At 46.0% G+C, this 25,761-nt stretch overlaps 1 protein-coding gene across 8 annotated transcripts in view; it reads right to left on the bottom strand.

Moving 5' to 3' along the window:
* Positions 1-25,761, bottom strand: part of CCDC60 (coiled-coil domain containing 60) — a 281,662-nt gene that overhangs the window by 4,252 nt on the left and 251,649 nt on the right. For all 8 annotated transcript variants that reach the window (XM_044930161.2, XM_044930162.2, XM_044930163.2 and 5 more), the window contains 7 exons: positions 20,450-20,540; positions 15,682-15,916; positions 9,891-9,975; positions 6,737-6,808; positions 4,011-4,073; positions 2,872-2,994; positions 1,645-1,776 (listed from right to left, as the gene is read on the bottom strand). In XM_044930161.2, the coding sequence (XP_044786096.1) occupies positions 1,645-1,776; positions 2,872-2,994; positions 4,011-4,073; positions 6,737-6,808; positions 9,891-9,975; positions 15,682-15,916; positions 20,450-20,540 (801 nt within the window). The remainder of the gene's footprint in view (positions 1-1,644; positions 1,777-2,871; positions 2,995-4,010; positions 4,074-6,736; positions 6,809-9,890; positions 9,976-15,681; positions 15,917-20,449; positions 20,541-25,761) is intronic.

Below are 25,761 nucleotides of genomic sequence, written 5' to 3'. Positions count from 1 at the left end.
CACTCCAGTATTCTTGCCTGGGAAATCCCATGGACAGAGGAGCCCAGTGGGTTACAGTCCATGGGGTCAAAAAGAGTCAGATATGTCTTAGAAACTAAACAGCAACAACGAAAATTAAGGGCATGCTTTAAAGACAGGCATTGATGATTCTTCTGCCAAGCGGACAATGTGAAAAGTTATAAGGAAGGAAAAATACTGGTGTTCTGAAGCTACTCTTTGAGAGTTAATCGAGCCAAGGAAGACATGGACACACTTGTGGGATACCTTCTAGGATGCAAGAGGTTCTCACACACCAGCTGCTGAGGACATGTGTCTGTGTGTGTGTATTTTCCATGTTCCTGAAAATGAACAATCAGGGGCCATGATTTTGGTGTTTCAGTGGGTTTTAAGAACCTACTTTGACCACCAGATGCAAAGAGCCTTCTCACTGGAAAAGACCCTGATGCTGGGAAAGTTTGAAGGCAAGAGGAGAAGGGAGGGACAGAGGATGAGATGGTTGGATGGCATCACTGACTCAATGGACATGAGTTTGAGCAAACTCTGGGAGATGGTGAAGGATAGGGAAGCCTGGCATGCCTCAGTCCATGGGGTTGCAAAGGGTTGGACATGACTGAGTGACTGAACAAAAAAAATTAGTATTATGACAGAGTGTGAAGGTAGTTTGGGAATACATCCTTGAGACAGTGGGAAAAAGGCAGGTTCTAACCTAGGGGTTCAGGTGTGGGTGAAGGTAGGGGTGTTATCTCGTGGAAAATGGGTTTTTCCCCTGATTGTAGAAAAAGTTGAAGAAAAACTTGATCATCCATCATACACTGTGGCTGCTCATACTGCTTTACATTTGTGATGTATGTTTATATATTTATTCTGATCTCTTTGTAAGCTCCTATTCTGCATTATTAAAATTGTTGAAGGGATTCTCGGTACATTTTTAGGCTTTCCTATCTTACTCTAAGATCTTGATTTACTCACCCTGACAGGATGGAGGTTTGGGAAATCAGACTCCAATTTTATATTGCAGATAAGCATAGAGACAGGTCAGACAGGGGTTTAAATCCTAAAGTTTCCTGATTTGTAAAGTGGGGAGTAATGTGTACCCTTCAGGATTTTTGTGGGGAATAAAATAGATGATTCATGAAAAGTGCTTAGGAGGGGAGTGTCTACCATCCAGGAATCACTCAATTTGCAATATTTTGTGTTGTATTTATTATCACCCCTGTGCTGGGGGCACAGTGTTCTTGAGGTATGCCTGTCTGGCTTTGTATCATTAAGAGTTAAGTTATTTGGGGAATACAGTTGTCCCCCCACAGACCTCAGGATCTGTTGGTATTTTCAGATTGATTTGCCTCTTCTGCTTCTCTTATAAGGGTTGGCTAGTGAGTCTATATTTGCAAGCTGAAGCAAACAGAAGGTAAATATGGAGAGTGCAGCTAGGTAGATTATCTGTGGCTCAGGAACTGTGGGGTTTCTTGCCTGATTATACTCTGGATATAGCCTGTTTTGGGAGGGGGGGCCCTCCTGGTGCCCGACAGTTTTGGAGTGATGCCTCTCTGCCTTGAGGATAATGGGATTGAATGTAACTTTGTAACACCAGTACCGCCTTTACCCCTCCCAGGGACTGCCTTATCTGGCTCTCAGGATCTTTACCAGTGGTCTGCAATTTCTTCTGCATCGGCTTTTACCGTGGAGACTTGGTGTCTCATTTTGGCTATATCCTTTTGGAAATTTGAGGCAAGGTTGAAAGAGAGGAACTTCTGGATACCTCTTTCTTCTTGGCGCCTGCATCACAGATGGTATGAGAAAGAGGAAGATGAATCAGATACTCTTTTTCTTTCACCTTCCTAGCTGCCCTCAGAGATCTGAGTTAAACACCTTTTCCTTCTTGAGGTCCTTCTTAACCCTCTCAGCTACCCTGTAAGATACCAGCAGGCTTTGGGCATAAGAGGCTACAGCTCTCTCCAAGGTCCTGAAATGCTCATTGTCTTACCAAACCCAGTCACTTTTTAATCAGTCCTCATTCTCTCCCTACTTTTGATTGTCTTTCCAGTTTTCTCATTGATAAGATGGAGGAAAATAATTATTCCTAGATCCCAGGGGTGAGGAGTAAATGATAATGCGTGTATAGTGCTGAGCTTAGTGCTGACTCACAGCAGGTGTTTAACTCATGTTGGTTCCTCTCCTCCTCATGCCTTTCATCATCTTGTGCATACATCTTCTCTCTCCAAAGAGACTATATTACAAATATAACCATGCCGTCAACCATACACATATTTCGATGGCTTTCCATTTACTCAGAATAAAGTCCTTTGAGTGACTTACCCCCTAAGGCTCTGGATTGTTCAGCCCCTACGACAACTTCCAGCCTTATCTCTACCCTTTCCACCCCTTTTCTCCCAGCATTTTAGGGTTTGGTTCATGAGCTGGGTCAGGAAGATCCCCTGCAGAAGGAAATGGCACTCCACTCCAGTATTCTTGCCTGGAGAATTCCATGGGCAGAGGAAGCAGAAGCTGGTGGGCTACAGTCCAAGGGGCCACAAAGAGTCGAACATGACTAAGTGACTGAGCACAAGTGAACAAAGTCTCTGAGATAAATTTCAACTTGTCAGGGCTCAGCCTTAATGCCACCTCCTTAGAGAGGTCTTGCTGGATTACCCAGTCTGCATTAGGTCCTCATGGTTTCATTCCTTCTCCTAGAGCCCTTTTCCCTTACTGTGGAGCAGTGACTATAAATTGTACCTATAAATCTATCAGTTCAGCTGTTTTGTCTCTGTCCTTCTCATTCCCTGTTATCGTCCCAACACCAAGCATCTGGTGGTTATATACTAAGTGCCAGATGAATGTCCTTTGAGTGAATGGATACACGTGTGCTCTTACTTCATGAGGATTTCCATCTTATCCTGTAGACAGAAGCCAGCCTCCTGGGCCACGCTGTAAAACTTGGCCCTCAGGGTGTTACACACCCCACTCTTGTACTGGGTGATGTCACGGTTGGCGCGGCTGTGGACACAGATAAGATGGGCTTAGGGGACCAAGCCCAAGGGACAGACACATCCTTGGGGGCCCAAGGTGCTTTGCAATAATACACAGCCAGGTTCTCCAGCCTCACCCGGACCTCCCTCAGCATTCCCCTGGATGTAGGCAATAACAGACCTTCCCAACAATGTTGGACTGGTGACTCAGGCATTATTACATGAGCCCATGATGAGACATCTGGTCACTTTAGCTCAGCAAGTGCTAAGGACAGTGAGATGAAACTAGAACCTGGAGCTGGGAGATTCAGGTTCAAACTCCCTACCGCCACGTTTTAGCTATGTGGCCTCTGGTGAGACGTTTCATCTGGCCAGGTTTCAGACTGTTTCCTTGTAGAATGGGACAGTACCCCTGCCTCACAGAACTAGTTTTGAGGAATAAGCACTAATGAATATAGCACTTTTGAACTGTAGTGCTGGAGAAGACTCTTGAGAGTCCCTTGAACAGCAAGGGGATCAAACAAGTCAATCCTAAGGGAAATCAACCCTGAATATTCTTTGCAAGGACTGATGCTGAAGCTGAAGCTCTAACACTTTGGCCACCTGATGCGAAGAGCTGACTCATTTGAAAAGACCCTGATGCTGGGAAAGATTGAGGGCAGGGGGAGAAGAGGGGCAACAGAAGATGAGATGGTTGGATGGTATCATCGACTCAATGGACATGAGTTTGAGCAAACTCCAGGAGACAGTGAAGGACAGGGAGCCTGGCGTGCTGCAGTTCATGGGGTTGAAAAAAGTCAGACACGACTGAGTGAACAACAACAAGAGCCAGCATGGAGGAAGGAGCTGTTGCCACTGTCTGCATGGGTTGCTCCACATCTTGGCTATAAGCCCCTTGCCCTGGGAGTCCTTTGTCCTTCAGTTGCATCTATGGCTTCAGGGAGCTTGGTTGGCACTGGATTATTTCTACATCCCTGGGAAGATGGGGGCTGCAGTTGCCACAGTCCCTCTTGCCTGGCACCTTCTGTTGCCCACCCGGCATACCTTTTAAGCTTCTTCTGGAGCACCAGGGAGTGGCTGTCTCCGCTTGTACTGCTGGATCTGTCACTGAGACACAGAGAAATGGTTTCATGTTGCCTGGAGTCTGATTTCCCCCCAAAGGCTGACTCAGGGCCCCCATGACATCTGCAAGCCTCAGGTAAGTGTGGTGGTTCTAATCAAGGCATTTGATAGAACTGCGTTTTTTCCCCACACTTTGGTCTTTGCTCCCACTGGACACTCTGCTTGGAGAGTCTTCCTTGTTTCTTCCCCAGCTGCCCAAATCCTGCCCAATCTCATGGCCGAGGGCAAGTGCTGCTCTGACTCTCCTAGTCCAGTGCTGGCCTACTGCCTCTGCATTTTGTTGGGATGACAAGTTTTCAGGAACCCAGCTTCTTCTTTATAAAATCGGTCTCTCCACCTGGAGACAGGTTCACTGTGGACACTCCCATCCTCCTCTCTGTTTGCGCTTCTCCTGGGGTTGAGTGCAGATCTGGGGAGGGGCAAGTCCTCCTGGTCATGCTGTCTGGGGTGGTCCCAGCCCCAGGCTGCCTCTTCATTCAAGGATTCTCTTATCTGAACTGGACCCTGGTGCTGAACACTCATTTCACTCAATTTGGGAGATAGGCAGAGCTGGGTTCAGATCCCAGCCCTGGCACTGTCTACTCCTGGGCTGTGGAGAAGCGCCTCTGCTCTGGAGTGTCAGTTTCCTCATCTGTGATCAGGCAACTCCTGGTGCCATTTGACCCTTTCTATTTGGGAGGTGACTGAATTCCTTAAGTGGCTGCTCCCTCCTGTGACTGCCTGGCTGGGGTCCCTAGATGGGGTGAAGCTCTTTGCTCATCCCCATCCCCCCATACCTTCTGCTAGGTCCTCCTCCAGTGACCTGGGCCTTCAGCACCCGTGTCCAGCATCTTCTCTAATACCCTGCCCTGCTTTGTGTCTTCCCAACATTTGAGACACTGACTTGACTGCTTTATCTGTGTGATTCTAGAGAGTGAAACTATTTTCCTTATCCCTGTGATGTGTGGCAAATCCTCCCCTTCCTGCTCTGTGACATGCTGGACTTCTTCAGGGAGGCCAGTCATTTCTCAGACCCCTCCCCACAGGAAAGGGCCCAGCCTTTGCTGCTTTTCCCAGAGGCTCATAGGACTGGACCCAGAGGTCTCAGGTCTGGCAGGTGATGGAGCAAACCCTTATCCCATCTTGCTAGGGACCAGAGCCCTGGTAATAATACCCAGAAGGCATTGCATTTGGATTCCAACCAGCTGCCCCTACCTCTGCTGATGAATTCTTTGGGGGAGCAAGTGGGCTTTGACCTTCCTCCTATAGATGGTTCTCTTCTAGAGCTGATAGTGTGACTCAGGGGGAGGCAGGAAGTGAAGGAAGTAGTGTTATTAGCTGTGATTAAAAAAAAAAACAAAACAACAAAGGCCCCTTCTGCCTGTCTCAGTCAATCCTTTCCTTGACCCTCCTTGAATTTCAGCCCTACTGGTCTTTGCTTAGTGCCTCTAAGCTTCCTCCTGCCTCAGACCCTTTGCACATCTGTTCCCTCTGTTTGGAATGCTATTCCTTCTACTCCCTCCACAGCACGGATCCTAGGTTCTATGGGAAGGCACAGGAATCACCTGGAGAAACTGCTCAGAATGAATGCAGATTTCAGATCCTACTGTTCCCAGCCATAGGCTAGCTAATTCTTCTTTTTCCCTCAGGTCCTAGCTTAAATGTCAGACTCAGCCTTGGTTAGAGTCCAGGTGCTCAACATTCACCTAATCCTCCATAATTCTCCTTCAGAATGCTATCTATGGTCATGATTACACAACTATCTCTGTGGGATTATTTGATAAATGCATGACTCTCCCATTAGAACAGTAGCTCTTAACCACTGGCAGGATTCAAGGAGTCCACGAATGCAGATGAAAAAAAAAAAAAAAAAAAACCAACAGGTTGCATCTTTAGCCTTTCACAGAAATGGAAATCACAGGTTTTTATACATCACATTAAAATTATGGGAGATACTTTGAAAAATCATTTACACTTGACACTAATCCAAAATTATAGTAGTTATCAGAGCTGCTGCTATGTCTTATTGTATAAGGCATTGCTGAAGAAGCTCAGAGATGACTATATATCCCATATTTGGTTACAATATTGTAATCAATATTACTATAGATTTCTTTGTAAACTTCTGTAGTTTATAGTCTGCATTTGGAAGCATTTTGCTGAAAGGAATCCATAAGCTCTCTTGGATGGTCAAAGAGTCTATTTCACAGAAGGAGTTATGATGCCAGACCAGATAGTGGGCTCTACCCACAGGGCAGACTGCATCTGTCGTTTGCTGCTGAATCTCAAAAGAGCCAAGCACAGCTCCTAGGACATAGTGGGGACTGAGAAGTATTCTCTAGATGAACAAGTAAATTGGGGGCAGACCTGCCCCTGCCCCATTACAAGTCACCTGAGTAAAGAGGGAAGGGGTAGTTCCAAAACACACCCTCCCCCCTTCATCTCTCCACAACCAGAGAAGACTAACTTTATGGCACATGATTGTTGGGAAGTAACGGCTGAATACTCACCAGCAAGCCCTGGGAGTCAAGTAACTTATTTCCAGTGAAGAAGGAAGAAGATCCCCTCCTTGCCCCCCTTCCCATAGTCTGGTGAGGGTGTCTCTGCAATGCCCCCTGGAACTGTGTGTTGCCTCCTGACTTACCTGCTAGGGCCCCACGCCTTCCTACCTTGATTTGCGGGTGGTCTGCATGTCCTTATAGGCAGAATCGCTCTTGTTTTGTCTGAGCACTGACAAGATGCTGCAAAGCAAGATGAGTCACTTAATAAGGCTCTGAACATATGATGCTCTGAGGCAGTAAACATCCATGGGAGAACGGAGGGTGCTCATCTACAGCGGGGATCCTAGGTTCTATAGGAGGGCATATGAGTCACCTGGAGGAACGGCTCAGAATGCAAGTGTAAACTCCTGAGCCACATTCCTAGAGATCTGGTAACATTAGGCCTGGAGTGGGACCCCAAAGCTGCACACACACACACATGCACACAGTCTTCTGACTTGGGTTTGCAGAGAAGATATTTTGAAAACCTTAGAATTTCCTGACACACCACAAAACAATGCCTGCTCAAAGTGCTTGTTAAAAAATATGGTTTCCTCTAGGGATTTTGGTTCAGCATGTCTGGGATGAAGACCATAAATCTGTGATTTTCACAAGTGCCCCAGCTGATTCTGATCTTCAGGGATGTTTGGGAAAGACTGTTAGAGGATTTTAAGAAAAGGTCATCTTCCTAAACAATGTTATGATCTGAATGTTTATGGTACTACTATTGCCCCTCTACCCGCCCGCCAAATTCATATGTTGAATCCTAACCATTTAGAGGATGCTGTTAGGAGGTGGTGGCCTTTGGGAGGTGATTAGATCATGATGGGGGAGCCCTAATGATTGAAACTGATGCTCTTGTAAAACAGACCCTGGAGAACTAGCTTGTTCTTTCTATCACGTGAGGAGGCAGCTGTCTATGAAGAAGAGAGTCCTTGCTGGACACTGAATCTGCTGGCACCTGGATCCAGGACTTTCCAGCCTCCAGAACTGTGCAAAATAAATGTTGTTCACAAGCCACTCAGTTTATGGTTTTTTTTGTTGTATCAGCCTGAACACACGAAGACATGGGACCAAAGGGCAGTCTGGCCCTTGAGGCTAGGGGCTGGAAAGGCAGGCTTTCAGGGGTTTCTAATAAGCCCAGAATTCTATGTCTGTCTTGATGGGAGAAGATTTGGTGTCTAAAGTGAAACAGGAATCTACATTTTTAAAGTGAATCAGGCAAAAGAAAACCTGCAGCTTTCCCTAACTGTCTCTGTGCAGCTCTGTAGAGAAGCCTCCAATATTTGCTGTCTTTGTGAGAGATTAGGGAGACTTTTCTCCTAGAGGAATGGAAGCAGATGGGAAATTTCAACAGGTTCTTGCACTGTAACCATGGTTATTTTATCATTAAAGTGAATGCAGTGGCCAGGTGAAGAGTTCTGTGAGAACCAGGTTCTCGTGTGGTTTAGTCTGAGTGCCTGAAGCGAGTCATCCTTCTCCATCTATGAGATGGGACAAAGGAATTGGGTACTGGTTAATCAATCTGTCTCAGCAAAGTGCTGTGAAGGTTCCCCAGGACACTGCACATGAAATCAAAGCAGCCACCACCTCCACTGTCACCAATCTTTACATGCTTACAATACGCCAGGCACAGGCTAATATGTTAAATGCATTATCTCACTAAATGCTTAATGGGACTTGGTGACGTAGACATTATTTCCATAATAATGAAAACACTTTACCAGGAAATTATCATTTAATTCTCATTGCAGCCCTTTGGGATAGGTTATTAATGAGCCTCATTTAACAGAATTGGAATCAGGCTCAGAGAGGTGAAGCAACTTGCTCAACAGCACACAGCCATTAACTCATGGAAATGGAGCTCAACCCTCCTCTGCTTGGTACCACTGCCAATGCCTGGATGATACACAAGCTCATTCTACAGATGAGAAAACTAAGGTTTAGAGAAAGGCTGAGGGACTTGTTCAAAGGCACTAGGTCTTGAACCCACGTCAGTCTGATTCCAAAGCCAGTGTTTATGATGTGAGTGCTCACACAGGAAAGGAACTTCTTGGAGCTGATGCTTCATCGCTGTCGTCTGTCTTTAATGCTGATAAGTCAGGCCAAGAGGCTGGGGCCGTAAGGGCCAACACTGTCGCCGCATGCCTTCAGAGCCACCCTTCAGGGCCCCGAAGCAAGTTGAAGCAGCAGCAGCTGCCAATTCCTCATGAACAAGCAGAGGCGGGTGTGATGCATGTGAGCGTGCTTGGTGAACTGTAATTATGGTAATAACAATAACCAATAAGTCATAGCCGGCATCCTAGTAGGCTGAAGGCGATGATGAACCTCTCTCGTGCCTCATTTATTCTCAGGAAGTAATTTGCTTACTCAGAGGGATCCACGCTTGGGAAGGGAGCTTCAGCTCTAGCCTGCATGGTCTCCAAGGCTTTTAGAGGGTCAGACATCCAGTGCCTAGGGCTTTCCGCTGGAAGGAGGACACCTCAGGTTCAAGTCCTGATGCTCTGAGCCAATTACATTGGCTGTCTGTCAGCTCGAAACTTCAAAGGGGTTCTTTTTGCTCCATGGATAGAAATCAGAATCCTAGAGGTGGCTTCCAAGGTCCCAGCAGACTTATACCTCTCCCCACCCATTCTGGCAGCATTTCGGTCCATTCTGAGCATGTCTGCACATGCATGCCTGCAATATTCACTCCCCTTGCCTGCTCTCCCTGCTCCTCTAGTAACTTTGGTTAGCTAGCTCTTCTTCATGCTTCATCCAAAATCTCAGCTCAAAGTTTCCTCCTTGGAGGGAGCTTCTCTGATCCCCATCCCAGACAAGATCAGATGCTCCTATTACTTCCTCTTGCAGGTCTGAGATTTCTTTCATAAGACTTCCTGCAATAATGAGTACAGTTGGTCCATCCATATTCATAAATACTCACTAAAAGAATGAATTAATAACCTTTGGGTTCCAGGAAAGAAGGGCAGCGTAGTAGTTAAAGGAAAAGTCTTTGGAATAAGAAAGTTGCAGATTTGAGTTGTCGCCTTACCATTTGTTAGCTGGGTGACCTGAAACAAGTTCCTTACCCTCTCTGAACCTCATTTCCTTATTTGTAAAATACAGACAACAGTACCTACCATGTGGGGTTGTTGGAAGGACTCAGGGAGGTGATATATGTGAACAAAGTACACGGTTCAGCACTTGTCACAGAGAAAATGCTCAACCACGGGGCACTGCTGGTCTGAACGATATCACTCTGATGCTGACATCCTTGATTTGACCAGGTGGCAAGAGAATATACCTGGGTGCCTGTCTTTGCATCTCGTTTTCCATGGTGATTGTTCTCCGGGCATCTTCCCGAACCATCTCTAGGAGCTTCTGCAGATCTGATGGGAACACAAGAAGTCACTGTCTGCAGGGTGCCTGTGAGATAGGACTGTGCAGGTCAGGGCCCAGACCCCAGCCTGATATCACCTTTGCTTTGGAGCACTGGCCCCTGATAGCTCAGTTGGTAAAGAATCCACCTGCAATGCAGGAGACCCTGGTTTGATTCCTAGGTTGAGAAGATCCACTGGAGAAGGGATAGGATACCCACTCCAGTATTGTTGGGTTTCCCTTGTGGCTCAGCTGGTAAAGAATCTGCCTGCAATGGGGAGACTTGGGTTCGATCCCTGGGTTGGGAAGTTCCCCTGGAGAATGGAAAGGCTACCCACTCCAGTATTCTGGCCTGGAGAATTCCATGGACTGTATAGTCCATGGGGTCGCAAAGAGTTGGACACAAATGAGCAACTTTCACTTCACTTAACTTTGGAGCACTGCGGGGCTGGAGAAGGATAAGACCAGGGTCTAGACGTCTGACAGGCTGTAAACATGATTCCTCTGCCTCCTACCAGTGACCAGCCATCTCCTTTAGAATGCCATCTAGATTCCTCCCTGTGGCCTGTGAGGCCTTGTGGGTCTTAGCTGCTCTTTGTTCCTCCTGTCTCATGCCATTCTCCGCATCCGCTGCCCCCCTGGAACTCTACTGCAGCCTGTGAGCACTGCTTCTACTTCCAAGAAGAAATCAAGAAATCACCTTATGGGGGAAAACCTTCTCTTACCATATAGGCCTGAGGTTCCAAAATGGTGACCCATAGGCTGATTGGATCAGATTGGACTGGAATGCCCAAACTTGTTAAAACTGGAGGTTTCCCATAAAACACCCAGGCCTCCAGCTTCCCTGTAAAGACTCCGAGGTGGGGCTCGGAGAGTCTGATGGGGCCTTCAGACTCTCAGGGCTTTCTCCAGCTCACCATGGCTCTCCCCACTCGTCATCACACTACTTGACTTGTATTTCCATACTTTGTATTGTTGCTTTTTATACAATGTAGAAATATTTCTCTGTGTCTGACTACTGTGTGTTGACTTGAGTTCTCTCAAAAGATAATGTTCAAGTCCTAATCCTCAGTACCTCAGAATATAAATTATTCATTTTTTTATTTGGAAATATGGTGGCTGCAGGTGTAGTAACGATGAGGATACACTGGAATGGCATGTGTGCGTGCTAAGTCTCTTCAGTCGTGTCCGACTCTTTGCAACCCCATGGGCTGTAGCTAGCCAGGTTCCTGTGTCCATGGGATTCTTCAGGCAAGAATACTGGAGTGGGTTGCCATGCTCTCCTCCAGGGGATCCTCCTGACCCAGAGATCAAACCTGTGTCTCTTACGTCTCCTGCATGGGCAGGAGGGTTCATCACCACTAGAACCACCTGGGAAGCTCCAAGTTGAAGTAGAGTGGGCCCTTAATCCAATAGATTGGTGTCTTTGTAATAAGTGAAGAAGATGGCCATGTGAGGACGGAGGCAGACTGGACTATGGCTGCATGTACAAGCCAAAGTGTCAAGGATGCCAACAACCGATAAAAGCTAAAAAAGGCAGGGAAGGGTTCTTCCACACAGATTTCAGAAGAAACAAAGCCCTGCTGACACCTTGGAGTCTAACCTCCAGAACTGTGAAACAATAAACTAATGCTGTTTTCACCCAGGACATGGTGTTTTGTTAAGGCGGCTCCAGGAATCTAGTACATGGACACTCTTAAAAGCTGGAAAATAACATATATCTGGAGTAAGCTACATGCTTCAGGGTGAGTAGGAGAGTAGAAGCTCTACGTGCTTTATACGGATACAGATGGGTAAGGTAAGTAGCTGGCACTGTGCTTGTCATCCAGGCACTGTCAATATTTGCAGAATAAATAAGTAAATGACTAAGGAGAGAAAAAACAGGAAGGGTTTGGAAAGCTCTGAGCTAGATCTGGAATATTGATGAAGGAACACAATGCCAGTGTAGACACTTTCCTTCAGTCTGTGTTTGTAGTCGCCTCAGGGCTAAGTCTCAAAAGCCATACCTGGACGGGTGAAGCCAGCGCTTCCCAGGACCGTTCATGCCCAGCCTGGTTTGTGAACGTAGTCACTGGGTGCTGGGAAGAGGGTGTTCTCCTCAGCGACCTCCCCTCAGCCATCCGGGCTGTGATAATCATCAACATTTAGCCATTTTCTATTCCACCTTCCTCATTCTCAAGCAGTTCACCTTCCTAGTATCCTGTGGGCAGGGTTCCATTTGACCTGACTCTGACCTTTCTTTTCGTCTTGTCATGCCCACCTCCCCTCCTGCTACGCATCCCAGCATCCTTGTGGTGTGTCCAGAAGCCTGTTAGTGAGGGAGCTCTGGCTTTCTTCCCTTCTCTGCTCCCCCATTTCTGCCCCTACTCATAAGCAAATCAGCCTGGTGGGTGGATCCCAGAGAATGCCCAAAGCGACCTAGCACACTGGGCAGCTCTCCCAGAGAATCCCCTCTACGGCTCCATATGCCACTTAAGGCACTGAAGTTTGTTTTTTTCCTGCTAGCCAGTAATGCCTCTGGGCAGGAATGGTGCCCACCAACATCGAGGTCCATCCATCCCATAGATTAGGCTGGATGTGTATGAACTGGCACAAAGCCTTGGGGCTGTGAGGCCCGCATTTACCCACAGAGGCTACCTGAGAGGAGAGACTTGTTTACAAAAGGTACAGACGCCATGAGATAGTTTCCCTGAGGAAGACAGCCCTGTGATGGATGCCCATACTTGGAGGAACCTGCCTAGTTCTCAGTCCCCAGGGCCACGGACACACCATTACCCAATGCTCAGAGATGACAGCATCCTTTGGTTCTGGATGACAAGCCACACCCCTAAAGAAGAAATTCTAATTCCCTCCTCCATTGCCCATCCCCAGCCAGTCTAAGAACCTTACTTGAGAGCAACTATACCCTCTCTTTGGGGGAAAAGAGAGGGAGTCCTTTTGTTATATGGGGTTGGTTCAAGGAGTTGGGGGGACAGTAGAAGCCACAGGACCCTTCTTTTTGAGTTACTAAAGTGAATTTTTCCTCTAACAGTTTCAAGACCAGCAGCTTCAAGACTGCCAAGAGAAACGGCCTGGGCTTTAGTTTCTCTGGAATCCCTTGATCACTGACTTGGGAGGAGACCAGTCCACACAGAGGCCACGGCCCACTGTCCCCAGTGATTTGTGTCTACAAAGACTTCATTATGCAGCCAGCCCTGGAAATTAAACCTTGGTCAGATGGTATATCTCTCAGAATAGGATTCATGAATTCAGAATCAATTTGAGGAGGTTTTAGAAGGCAATGAAAGTCTGGGAAATTAATCTACTTTTGTGAAGGCTCTGACAAACACAGTAGAGGTTAAGGGATGAATAGAGGAGAAGGGTGAGGAGCTGGAGGGAGAAGAACTCTCTCTCTGGATGTCGGTCTCTGGTGGGAATGCATCTCCCAACCATTTCTGTGCACCTGCCGTGTGCCAGGCTAAAGGTAAGACATTGTTCCATGCCTGAAGGGAGCTCACACTCCTTTCCCCTTTCTTCCTTAGTAACAGAAATATATGTATGCATATGTACTCTGTGTGTGGGGGGGAGGGGGCTGGGCATGGGAGGAAGCATTTATTACCCCAATTTCCCAACATCCTTTGCAACTAAAGGACTAAATGCTGTGACGAAGTCCTGTGGCTAAATTCTGGGCCATGAGATTTTAGGAGAAATGTTGTATAAAGCCTCTGAGAAGACTGCTTAAACTCGGTTGGAAGTGAGCACTTTTCTACTTCACCTACTTCCTTCTGCTTCCGTCCAAGGATGTGACTCTGATGACTGGCATTCCAGCAGCCATTCTGGACCATGAAGTGATCCATGGTGAGGAAGAAAGACAGGAGGAAGTAGGATCCCTAATGATCTTTTGGAACCACCCTATCTCTAATCTGGCCTTCCCTGGTGGCTCAGCTAGTAAAGAATCTGCCTGCAGTACCGGAGTGAAGGTGAAGTCGCTCAGTCGTATCCGACTCTTTGTGACCCCATAGACTGTAGCCTACCAGGCTCCTCTGTCCATGGGATTTTCCAGGCAATAGTACTGGAGTGGATTGCCATTTCCTTCTCCCCTTCCCAACCCAAGGCTTGAACCCAGGTCTCCCGCATTGTAGACAGACGCTTTACCGTCTGAGCCACCAGGGAAGTCCTGGGTTTAATCCCTGGGCTGAGAAGAGCCCCTGGAGAGGGAATGGCTACCCTCTCAGTATTCTGGCCTGGAGAATTTCATGGACTGTATAGTCAGTCCATGGGTTGCAGAGAGTTGCACACAACTGAGCAACTTTCACTACCTCTAACCTGCAAAAAAAAAAAAAAGTTAATAAATTTTTACCTTTTTTAAACTAGTATTTTTCAGGTCTCCATACCTAGCCAAAAGAAGTTCCTACCTGAAATAGGGAGATGTCGTTGTATTAAATGAAAATTAAGTACCTAATGGGACTTCCCAGGTGGCTCAGTGGTAAAGAATCCACCTGCCAATGCAGAAGACACAGGAGTTGGGGGTTCAATCCCCGGGTTGGGAAGATGCCTTGAAGAAAAGAATGGCTACCCACTCCAGTATTCTTGCCTGGACAATCCCGTGGGCAGAGGAGCCTGGGGGGCTACAGTCCATGGGGTTGTATAGAGTCAGACCCCACTGAGCATGCATGCACTTAACGACTTATACAAGCAAGTAAAAATATGAAGAATTGAGAGGAAAGTCAGGGAAAACTTTGCAGTGAAGAGCATGCGCCCCACTGAGGAAGGGCAGCTCCAGCTGAATATTTTCATACAGGTTGCTGGCCAACAGTTGCCACAAACAGTAACGTTTTTTAAAGCCAGGATTTCGATGTCCAAACTCTCAAGCTTAAAAAGTCACTAAAAAAAAAAAAAAAAAAAAGACTTCTGTGCTAAATAACACACAGATGGCAGGAACTAGCCTATGTGCCCTAGCTTTCTATCTCTAAACTAAGACAAAAGATAGGAGTAAAGAGGGCAGGGTCCAAAAGAGTTTGGGGAGGTGCCGCTGGCTGCAGTAGGCAACTGGTTAGACTCGGAGGAGGGAGGCCACTGGGAAAGGCTCAGAGGAGTCTTAGAAAGGGGGTCACAGCGTAACACAACTTCCTCTACCAAATATCCAGAAAAGGCACATTTCCAGAGACAGGAAGTAAGTTTGTGGTGGGAAAGGAGGGCTGTCAATGGACATGAGCTTTCCTTTGGGGTTGACTGACATGTTCTACAATCAGATGGTGGCGATGGTTATACAACTCTATAAATTTACAAAGAACCATTGAATTGTGTACTTAAAACAAGTGGATTTTATGGTATGCAAGTCATATCTCAATAAAGCTGTTTAAAAAAGCAGGTACCGAATTTCAAAAATATAGTATGAAAACATAAAATACTGTATCAATATTTTTATATGATTACATGTTAAAATGACAATATTTTATAAATTGGGCTAAGTAAAATACAGTATTAAAATTTTTAAAAAGAGCAATTGATGACCATGGGCTGTCCCCCAAGTATAAATGGTCCAGAGTAACCCAGGTTAGAGTTTATTTCTGATTTCCACTGCGGGAAAGCAAAGGGGTCCTTGGAAATTGACCAGGGCTAGAGGACCTGTGTGTCTTCTTTAACTGAGTGGGGTAAAGGTGAAGCATATGGGGCTCTTGGTGCCTGGCTTCAAGGCAGAGTCAGCGCAGACTGGTCAGATCAAAGGCAGGACTTACTGACATGGAGAGGCTCTTCTTCAGGCTTGGTCGAAGACGATTCATTGTCCTCGATGTCCTTGCTGCCTGTCGCCTGGGTGATCACACTTGGAGGTTCATCTGAGCCCGGGTTCACGGAGACCATGCTGCTCTGGGGGGATGACCCTCCACTCGTCCGAGACAGACTGAGGGTGGAGCCTCGCCGGCTTGGTTTGCGGGTGGTGGGACGCGCTACAGGGATTTTGAATTTCTTGGTCTGAAGAAAAGAAATAAGAAAGGGGGATTTTAGAAAGAATGAAGGAAGGAGGGGAGGGGGCAGGGAAGGAAGAAAAATAGCAAAACCTTGGCTCTGAATGTAAATTCTTTTTGACTCTTTCCAAACACCATGAGATATATTTTGGATCTGGGAAACCTGCCACACGCTGACGTCATTTATACGTGTGTATTACCAGAAGCAAGTTTGATGCGACTTCCTCTATTCGGTGAGCGCCGTGATTCCCAGTAGTCACCACAGGAAGCTGAACATGTAATCCATTGACGCTGCCATGAACCAGAACACGTTTCGACTTTGCTTGTGTAACAACCGTCAGAGCTGATTTTTAAACTAGGGGAGGGTGGGTCTAATTTCTTTAAGCTGCATCTTGTTTTTCACCGCCCCAATTCTAGGTATCAACTTTGTGTTCACCAGATGACACCTGGGCCTCAAAGAATACAGATTTATATTCGCTGGGGTTTTCTGAAGAATACGAAATGGAGAAAGCTCTAGCCTTTACACTCAGGAGGTGGAGTTGGGGGAGGCAGATTTGACTGATGAGGAGAAGGGGAGGAGCCATGATGGAGGTGGGCGGGAAGACCGAGATGACAAGTCTTAGGAGGTAAAAGGCGGAAGGTAGAGAAAGTCCTGTGAGAGGAATGTGAATTTTTGAAAGGAGTCAGTGTGGGCAGGTTACAGGTGTGTGTGTGTGCGCGCACGACTCTTGCATGACTGGCTGTCACTTTAGAATGTACTTTGTGTGGTTATGTCCTCATTAATTCATGATTCAAGTCTTAGGTTTCCTAACCTGTCCCAGTTTACTCAGCTACTCAGGGTAAGAGCTCAATGCAGGTCTGGGCTACAGTTTACACTCCATTAAAATAGAAACAATTTCATTTGAGAACATTTGAAATGAAAGCCCTTGGAGGGCAGTCTGAGATCTTTGGCTGAAACTCATAGTGTGAGATGCCCTAGGGAAGAAGATAAGGAGAGGCACACCTGAAGACACACAACCCTCTCCACCCTGTCTGATCAACAGGGTGGAGAGGGTGGCTCTCAGCAGGCCTCATCTCAGGGAGTCCACAGTGTGTGATCAGAAGTTATTTTTTGACTGGCTACTAAGAGAGTCAATTTCTAGGGAGGTTGATAAGAAGTCTGGGGTCCCCAAGGAGGAGACTGGGGTCTGGGACTCTCAAAGCAGAGATAGGGGTCTGGAATTCTCAAGGAGGAGGAAAGGACAAACATCTTTTTTTTTTTTTTTTCTCTACATTCCTTAGTCTTAGTTACATAAAATGTTTTTTTCTTTAAGCCCAGAACTGATGATTACATAACAAACAGCTCAGTTTAAACTCTGTACTAAGGATTATATAACAACAATGTATCCTGCTTGAGGACAGTTTCTCCTTCCTGAAAACCTTCTGGCTAATCCTGTTATCTTAAAATGTAAATTATGGGAGTGGATCTAGTAAGATCTTTACAACCTTGAGACATTCTTTTGATTTATTGTAATAACTAATTAAAAAAAGTATATAACTCCCTTGCTCAGACTAGCAAGGGGGGCACTCTCCGTTCCCCTTCTGATGTCTATGTCAGAAGCTTTCTCTGTCCCTTTTTATACTTTAACAAAACTCTGCTATACAAAATCTCTTGAGTGATCAAGCCCGGTCCCCGGTCCCGAAGCTAAATCTTCTTCTTCACTGTTCACAGTAAGCTATCACCACTTCAGGGGCCCTGAGTGTAGGTGGAACCTCCCTGCTCCGGAAGCGGGAAGGGATTTCTCCATTACACAAGGCAAGGAGAAGGTCAGGGAAGAGAGATGGGAGAAGGCTGTGGGTTTTAAGATGTGGTATCTCCCTGTGAACACCACCTCCACCAACAAATCTTCAGTGAAATGCCACACAAGTGATGGAATGTTTCAGAATTTGATAGCCTGGGGACCTGGAGTTCGAACTGGCTTTAACCAGATCTCCAAGGGAGTATATGAAGTTAGAGAATGACTGAGATAAAGAAAAAACAAATGCCCAAAGCTGACATGCTCTCCCCTTTGATAAATCAGCAGCCTGATGCAGTGTGCCCTTTGTTACGGCACTGCAACTGGAGAGAGCTTGCCAGACCGTTAGAGGGCCCTTCTGCTCCCTGCCCCCACTAGGGAGAGAGAATATCAGAGCTTTGGGATAATACCTGTAGAAGTCAGCTCTTCCTGTCTCACCTGGCACAACATGAATTCTTGATTCTGGAAACCAGACTCTTTTACATCAATGTTATTTTTGAAGACTGGACAGATTGTGTCACCAGGGCAGCCTGGGGACTTGCCTGGAGCAGGTCACTCCCCTACCTCCACTCTCTCATCTGTACAACAGAGAGGATGGGCTGGTATGATCACAGAAGAGCTTTCCAAACACAGAGTTCTGTGCACATCTTCCTTGCATTAGGATTTCATTCTGTGCTCCTAAAGTTGCCATTAATTAAAATTCAATTAACAGCCACAGCCAGGAAATTCAAAGTGAAGGGCTGACACTTCTGATTAATTGAGAGTGGCAGAAGAATAAAATGTGTGTGGGGGGAGGTGTGATAGGCAGATTCGGCATCCTGCTTGCCCTTTATTGAACTGACTCTCCCTCAATTGACTTAAATCCCCAAATGCTTCTTCTCTGTGTCTGGTATTTCACTCAAGGAGTGGTGTTAATTGGCTGCTGTGTTTCCAACTAGGAGGGACTGCTTTTCGGCAAAACAAGGAAAAGGTTTCCTTATACTTTCTTAGAAGCAGGGGTTTCTAACTGGTGGCCCATGGGGAGACATGTTTAACTGCTCAGAATTCTACAAACTGGGGATATCCTCATATGAAGTACTGAGGTTACTGGTCTCTCTTGAAAATGATAAGCTCTGGATCCCATTTTCACATGGTGAAATGAGTAGAGCTAGGCAGAGGTTGTTTCCTTTAGCTGTGCAGGAGAATTCTTGTTTGCCATAGACCTCCCCACTCCCTACTATATTACCCAGCCTAATCTTTTCATTTATGCAATTTCCCCAGCTTTTGAGGATCACTGCCCTGGCACTGATGAGCTCTACACATAAAGAAGAATATTGACTGCTGTGGAAGTTGACTGGAGCCTCTCTTTCAAAGTCCTTATTCTGCAGGTGGAGAAACTGAGGTCGAGAGAGAGGAAAGGACTTCTTCGACGCCATGCAGGGAAGTGGGTCACAGTGGCTAAACTAGGTCTCCTGACTCCTGATTCAGTGCTTCCCCACCCTCAGGACAGACCACACTGCAGCCTAGAGTGTGACCCACAACTTACCCAGGAGGGATTTCAACTCGGAGTTCAAGTGCAGTGGTTCACTCACCCCTCCTCCAACTATAGTTGTCAATATTCCTGAAGGACATTTTTTTTTTTAAAGGTTCGTGGCTTCTACCGCTTTTTTCTGTGCATCTCTGGAGACAGATGCACATGGTATCTCCATAGCAACTTTCAGTGATAAAAACAAAGGCTCTACTTCTCAGATCTAGGAGTGCTCAGATGAAAAAGCAAGAAAATGGTGAAACTTCCTGAGGGGCGATGATAATCATGATGCCAGAGAAAACATGCTTTTGAAGAGCTTGGTGTTTAATAAACAGGGTTTAATAAATAGACCCAGGATTAGTTAACTCTTGGCTCTGCATGGCTTCATGCAAATTACTTAACCTCTCTGAGCCCCAACTTTATGATCTCCTACCTGGAAATAAGAATAGTGTCTTATGGAGTAATCAGGAGGACAGGCCTGGCTAATACACCTAAAGAGCTTCTTTAGCACAGAACCTGGCCCATTGTAATTCTGTTTACAGAGTGGCTTCTAAAAACTATAACCACAATAATGCACAGCATTTTAACATTTTCAAAGTGAGACTGTGTATTGTTTCCTGGGGTTCTTTGCTAATGTTGAGAAATGGGCAGAAACCAACATTATTTCCATTCTGTGGGTTGGGGCACAGGTTCAACAACAAAATCTCATTGTGTGTTCTCTCAACTGCCTTAAGCGCTTTACTCCTGCCATTATTATTATTATGGGGCTTGCTTGCTAAGTGGATGAGTTTGGGAGTTAGGAATACTCTTCAGAGAAAAGAAAAGAACTCTGGATTTTCTCTTAATAATAGACCCACGTTCTAGTTTGTAGAAAGCCCTGTCTGTTCAATCACTCATTTCTTGTTTTCTGAGTTAAAAGAGAGAGAGAAAGACAAATGACTGTTATTGATTAAAAATATAGAGCTAAAGAGCAAGGTGAATCCATTTCCTCCTGGTGACATCTTATTAGGCAGCTCCTTCGCTACTCCTCCCCTCCTCTATGAAGTGGTATCTAGCCAAATGGCATTTCTTCTACAATCCCCAGATAACCATTTTAATTAAATTCACAAAAGCCATCCAACAGCATGAGGTTCTGATTTCCCTTCACTCAGAGAACCAACTAGAAAAAAAAATCCCATCAGAGAAAAGACACAAAAAATGCCTCCCCCACCAAGTTGGAGTTGGTAACCAGACGGGAGAGTGGTGAGCAGATAGTTACCTTCGGTGCTGTGACGAAGTGCTCCCATCTCTGTCCCATGGACTTGTCCTTATTGATTTTTTTTATTGTGCTTTTGCTTCCACCTGGGTCCCTGAGTGAGAAACAGCTTAATGAGTTTTCCGTTTCTAGAGCCTCAGTTTATTACAAGTACTTTTAAGAAAAGCAATAAATTGGTGATGGATGGTGGCACTCCTCTGCTGTGATTTTTCCCCTCCTGTACTCAGGAAACAGTGGGAGGGGAGGTTCTCCATGGCCGGGGTCTTGTGAGTGGGAATCGAGGTTAGGAGAGACCACAGCCTGTTGGGTAGGGCCTGAGGGAGGTGCAGCGTATTTGTCCACATTCTGCATCTATCTGTATCTTGGACTCAGGTCCTCTAGCAGACTCCAGAGCAGGTCTGTGGTTCCTCTTGGGGATGACTCGAAAAGCATATTTGTTTCTGAATCTCTACCTACTCTAGTGCCTAAGGGTCTCACATCAGGGACAATTCTGAGTGACACAGAGAGAATTTCTGGGTGTGCTTGCTGCGGGGAGGGATGCAGGGGGAAGCTTGTGGGATGAGTTGCACAATGAAAATCACAGGTTTGGAGTTTACTAAGTGAAAGTTCTATACAATCCTACATGCAAGACACTTCTGTGCATTCTCGCTGAATCACCTCAACACCACCTTGTTATGCAGATATCTATCATCTCATTTTATAGATGAGAAAACAAACTTGGGGTCTTCAGTCACTTGCCCAGATGCGTATTTACAATGGATCTAATGACCATCCCTTGCGTGGGTCCCTCCATGGTCCTGTACTTAATTTTTGTATTTTAACTTTGTATTCTTTTTTTTAAAGTGCCCCTCTCCCCAGCTGAATAAATTTCAGGTCCCACGAAACCTGGATCTTCCCTCATGGGTTGTAACTTTCTGAGTAGGAGACTGAAGCCCCAGTAGGTCTGGAAACTGACCTACCTAGAACCCTTTATCTGAAACCCATGGGACCAGATGTGCTGCCAAATTCAGAATTTTGGCATTTTGCAACGGAAATACGCTGTATGTATACTACACATTGGGGGCAGGAGGAGAAGGGGATGACAGAGGATGAGATAACTAGATGGCATCACTGACTCGATGGACATGAGTTTGAGTAAACTCCGGGAGTTGGTGATGACAGGGAGGCCTGGCATGCTGCGATTCATGGGGTCGCAAAGAGTCGGACATGACTGAGCGACTGAACTGAACTGAATACTACATATTAACATAATCTTGCCAGTGGCTTTGAGGCACCATCTTTTAATTAAACATGTTAACATTTCTGCAGCAGTATATATGAATATTTACATTAGGTGGGATAATGACTACAAATAGCTTCAAGTTTTGCCACCAGATCAGTTTGGTTCATGTCAGATTTTGCTGCCAAACTGAGTTATGGAAAAAAACTGAGTTTTCAGAGCCTTTTGGATTTTGGACTTGTGGCTACAGGGTGGTGGAGCCCTGCTGACAAGCAAGCTGGAAGACTCAGTAATGACCTCTACCTTTGTAACAACTGATTGACTGATCTCTTGACCTCTCCATTCATCCATCCATCCGTTTATCTCCTTTTTCCCTGCAGAAAGGATTTTTAGATGTCTGGGAGCCTTTAAATCGTTTGGCTGGCTGTCACTCAGCATAGAGGAGGGGCTAGAAGGAATGAGACAGCCAGGCCAGTTTGATTGTGGGGAGGCACCAACGGGAATCTAGACTCCTCAGGGGCTGCTGGTCAGGGGAGAAGCTCAGATAGGAGGCAAAGGTGAACCTTACTTACTGACTGGTTTTTGTGGCATGGGGGTCTGAGTAGCAGAATCAAAGGCTTTTACCAGCCCCAATGGAGAGGGGGATGTGTGCTCTCTTTGTTGGCAGAGCCTTGCTGGGCATCTCCCAGCTCACAGCCTCGATGCCCGAGGAATGCTTACAGGGTCAAAGTCAGGCTGCGGAGGGTGGGGTGAGAATGTGCCTTCAAGCTTTTTGTAAGACTTTATGTTTGATTACACAATAAAAAGCCCTCTGAATAATTAACAGTGAAGCTCATTTAACGTTGATTCTGCCTGCCTCTCCCCCGAGTAATCAAATTAGGGAATATTCAAAATCCAGCCAGAGAAAGGAGCGATACTTCAGTCCTATACACAATATTTAAACCAGCGGCGCTTTTGAAGTCTGATTTAAGGCTCACCAACTGGAAGCTTTAGCGTTTCTGCTTTGGAGCGTTTTCTTTCAAGACCACAGGGCTTTTCTCGCCTTTTCCCTTTGCTAACTCAGCCCCTGCTGTGCCTCCAGCCTTCTTCTTGAAGTTCAAAAGCAGCCCCTCTTTCCCCTTTAAAATTAAATCTGGTACCGGCCAAGCTTTCAAAATCTTAAATATTCAGACCCAATTGGGAAGATGGAGGTTTTTCGTTCACGCAGACTTCCAAGACGACCTGAAATCTATTGCAACTTCAGGCAGCAGGTTAAATGAGCTAAAAATGCAGCAGGCTTCCCAGGGATCTTAAAAAGCCCTGAGCATCGCTCTTGCAAAGCCATTGATAAAGAAAGGGCCTGGTTAGACAGGATTGGTCTCTCTGATGTTTCATTTTCAGTAGCAAATAAACTAAACAGGAGGATCAATAGGGAGAGAAAAGGAAATAACCTGAGCATTGTTGTCCATAGTGGGCTGACCGCACACACCTCAAGCAAGGAGGGCAGGCAGGCTGGTGTTCCTTCCCAAGGCCTGGAGGCACAGAGCCCTTCACCCACTGGGGTCCCAGGTTTTCCTGGCTCTCTGAAGTTGGGTATAGCTCTGTCACTTGCTTTGTTTAAAAAAACAAAACAAAACAAAACAATAAAACATGAGTGCAAGTGACCTGTAGTTTGTAGGGAGGATGCTTTAAGGGCCAGTGCTCAAGTCAGACTCCCTTTTCTGCTATGCTGATGGGGAAGCTTCTGCTGAGATGGAATTGCTATCAGCCTGGACCCCCAGGTGACTGAGGTGAGCAGAGTCCCATGTGGATTACATGTACAGGGTGAGCGAGATGTGAGCTTGAGCTGTGCTAAGTGGCTGAAATTGGGGGGTTGATCGTCCTGGCAGCTTAATTTACCTGACCTAATTGATAGTTCTGATTTATTGTCTGTGTGATCTCAGGCCAGTCTCTCTGAGCATCAGAACCAGGAAAAGGGGTATACCCAGGTAGTTAACTGTGGGCTTAAGAATCTGGTGGACCAGCTGTCTGAGTCCTCTGCCTGCCCTGCTACTTATGAGATGTGCAATTTTTCTGTAATATTGACCCTCTCTGAGCCTCAGTGTCCTCAATTGTCAAATGGGGAAATAGTAGCTGAGTCAGAGGATGATTAGAGTGAAGATGCAAAGCAATGGGCTTGTTAGGAGCTTGGCAGGATGCCTTGTATGGAGAACTGAATACAGCTGAACTATGAACTACATGTGCTTTTTTTGACACACATCTCAGTGTGGTATGGAGGAGGTGCTGGTGGTGGGTTGGAGGCACTCAGGCACATCCGTGGGGGAGAAGCCACTGTGATCTTCAGACCACAGTCTCTCCCTGCTAAAGCTTTCCAGGGGATTCTATCAGCTAGAAACCAAGGGAAGAGGTCTTTGAGCACTGTTGCATCTCTTCTAACTCTGGCTGCCACTTAAAGACATCTAACCACAGTGCAATCTGGGTAATTTTCTCAAATGCTTCATTGGCTCTTTCTGAATCCACATTTGCTTCTGAGGGTAGAGGGTCTGCTGGCGGGTTTAGGACATGTTCACAAGTCCACGCTGAGATGGAGGACGGAGGTACCCGCTTACTTTGTAGCAGAGAGAGGCTGGAGGTCAAAGCTCCCGTGTTTTCCCTGGCCAGGGTGTCTGCCCCAGCTCCGGAGTAATAGGCTCTCTGGCCACCCAGCCACGTTCTCCCACTCCCGTAGAGATGTCTGCTTGAGTACAGGAGTAGGAAGATCAGTGCAGGGGAAATCAGAGACTTCACTCAGACGTCACCTTCTGTGTGAGTCCTCCCCTGACGACTCAACTTAAAAGTCACCCCACTACCCTGTCACTATCACCTCACCCTGTCAATTTCTTCATGACGCCCACTGCTATCTCAAAGCATCTTGATTATTATGTGTTTATTATCTGCTGCTCCGCACCACCTCCCTTGGAATAGACGCTCCAGAGGGCAGGGACAGTGTCTGTTTTTCCCACGGGTGTATCCCCAGGAGTGCCTAAAAAAAGTAGGTTTGAGGAAAATGAGGCTTTCCGGGGTGGGGGTGGTGGGGATGCATGATAAGGGGAAAAAACTTAGTTTAATAATTACTATTATGTGTGTTGTTCAGAACAATGCTGCATTTTTTTTTTAAGTGACAATCTGGCAAACATTCAAGATCTTGAGAGAATTGGTTAAGTATGTTGATAAACCCCAAAGTTATTAAAAGAAGATTTGACATGGAGAGATAATCCCCGTGTATTAAGGTAAACAACAAAAATTTAGTTGCAGAACAATAAATGTAGACTATCTTTTTTTTCTAAAGGAAATTATATATTTACATGTCATATGATCTTAGTAAGTTATGGTCCCTTTTTATATCCTGGCAAATAATACTTCATAATAAGTTACCTTTTTTATTTTTTTGATATTGGATTATTTCCTAAATTAATTGAAGATTTTTGGGCTTTAGCTAGAAACAGAGGAAACAATCATTTAGTGGTTAAGTGCAGATGCTTTGCATCTGGGCTTTGTTGTTGTTCTTTAGTCACTCAGTTGTGTCCAACTCTTTGTGACCCCATGGACAGCAGCACACCAGGCTTCCCTGTCCTTCACCACCTCGTGGAGCTTGCTCAAACTTATGTCCATTGAGTCAGTGATACCATCTAACCATCTCATCCTCTGTTGTCCCCTTGTCCTCCTGCCTTCAATCTTTCCAAGCATCAGGGTCTTTCCTAATGAGTCAGCTCTTCACATCAGGTGGCCTAAGTATTGGAGCTTCAGCATCAGTCCTCCTAATGTATATTTAGGATTGATTTCCTTTAGGATGCACTGGTTGGATCTCTTTGCAGTCCAAGGGACTCTTAAGAGTCTTCTCCAACACCACAGTTCAAAAGCATCAATTCTTTGGCTCTCAGCTTTCTTTATTGTCCAACTCTCAGATCCATACATGACCACTGGAAAAACTATAGCTTTGACTAGATAGATCTTTGCAGTAGGCAAAGTAAAGTCTCTGCTTTTTAACATGCTGTCTAGGTTTGTTATAGCTTTTCTTCCAAGGAGCAAGTGTCTTTTAATTTAATGGCTCCAGTCACCATCTGCAGTGATTTTGGAA

Source organism: Bubalus bubalis, chromosome 17 (genome assembly GCF_019923935.1).
Source record: "Bubalus bubalis isolate 160015118507 breed Murrah chromosome 17, NDDB_SH_1, whole genome shotgun sequence".
Classification (NCBI taxonomy): domain Eukaryota; kingdom Metazoa; phylum Chordata; class Mammalia; order Artiodactyla; family Bovidae; genus Bubalus; species Bubalus bubalis.
This window is presented reverse-complemented; position numbering and strand designations above follow the sequence as displayed.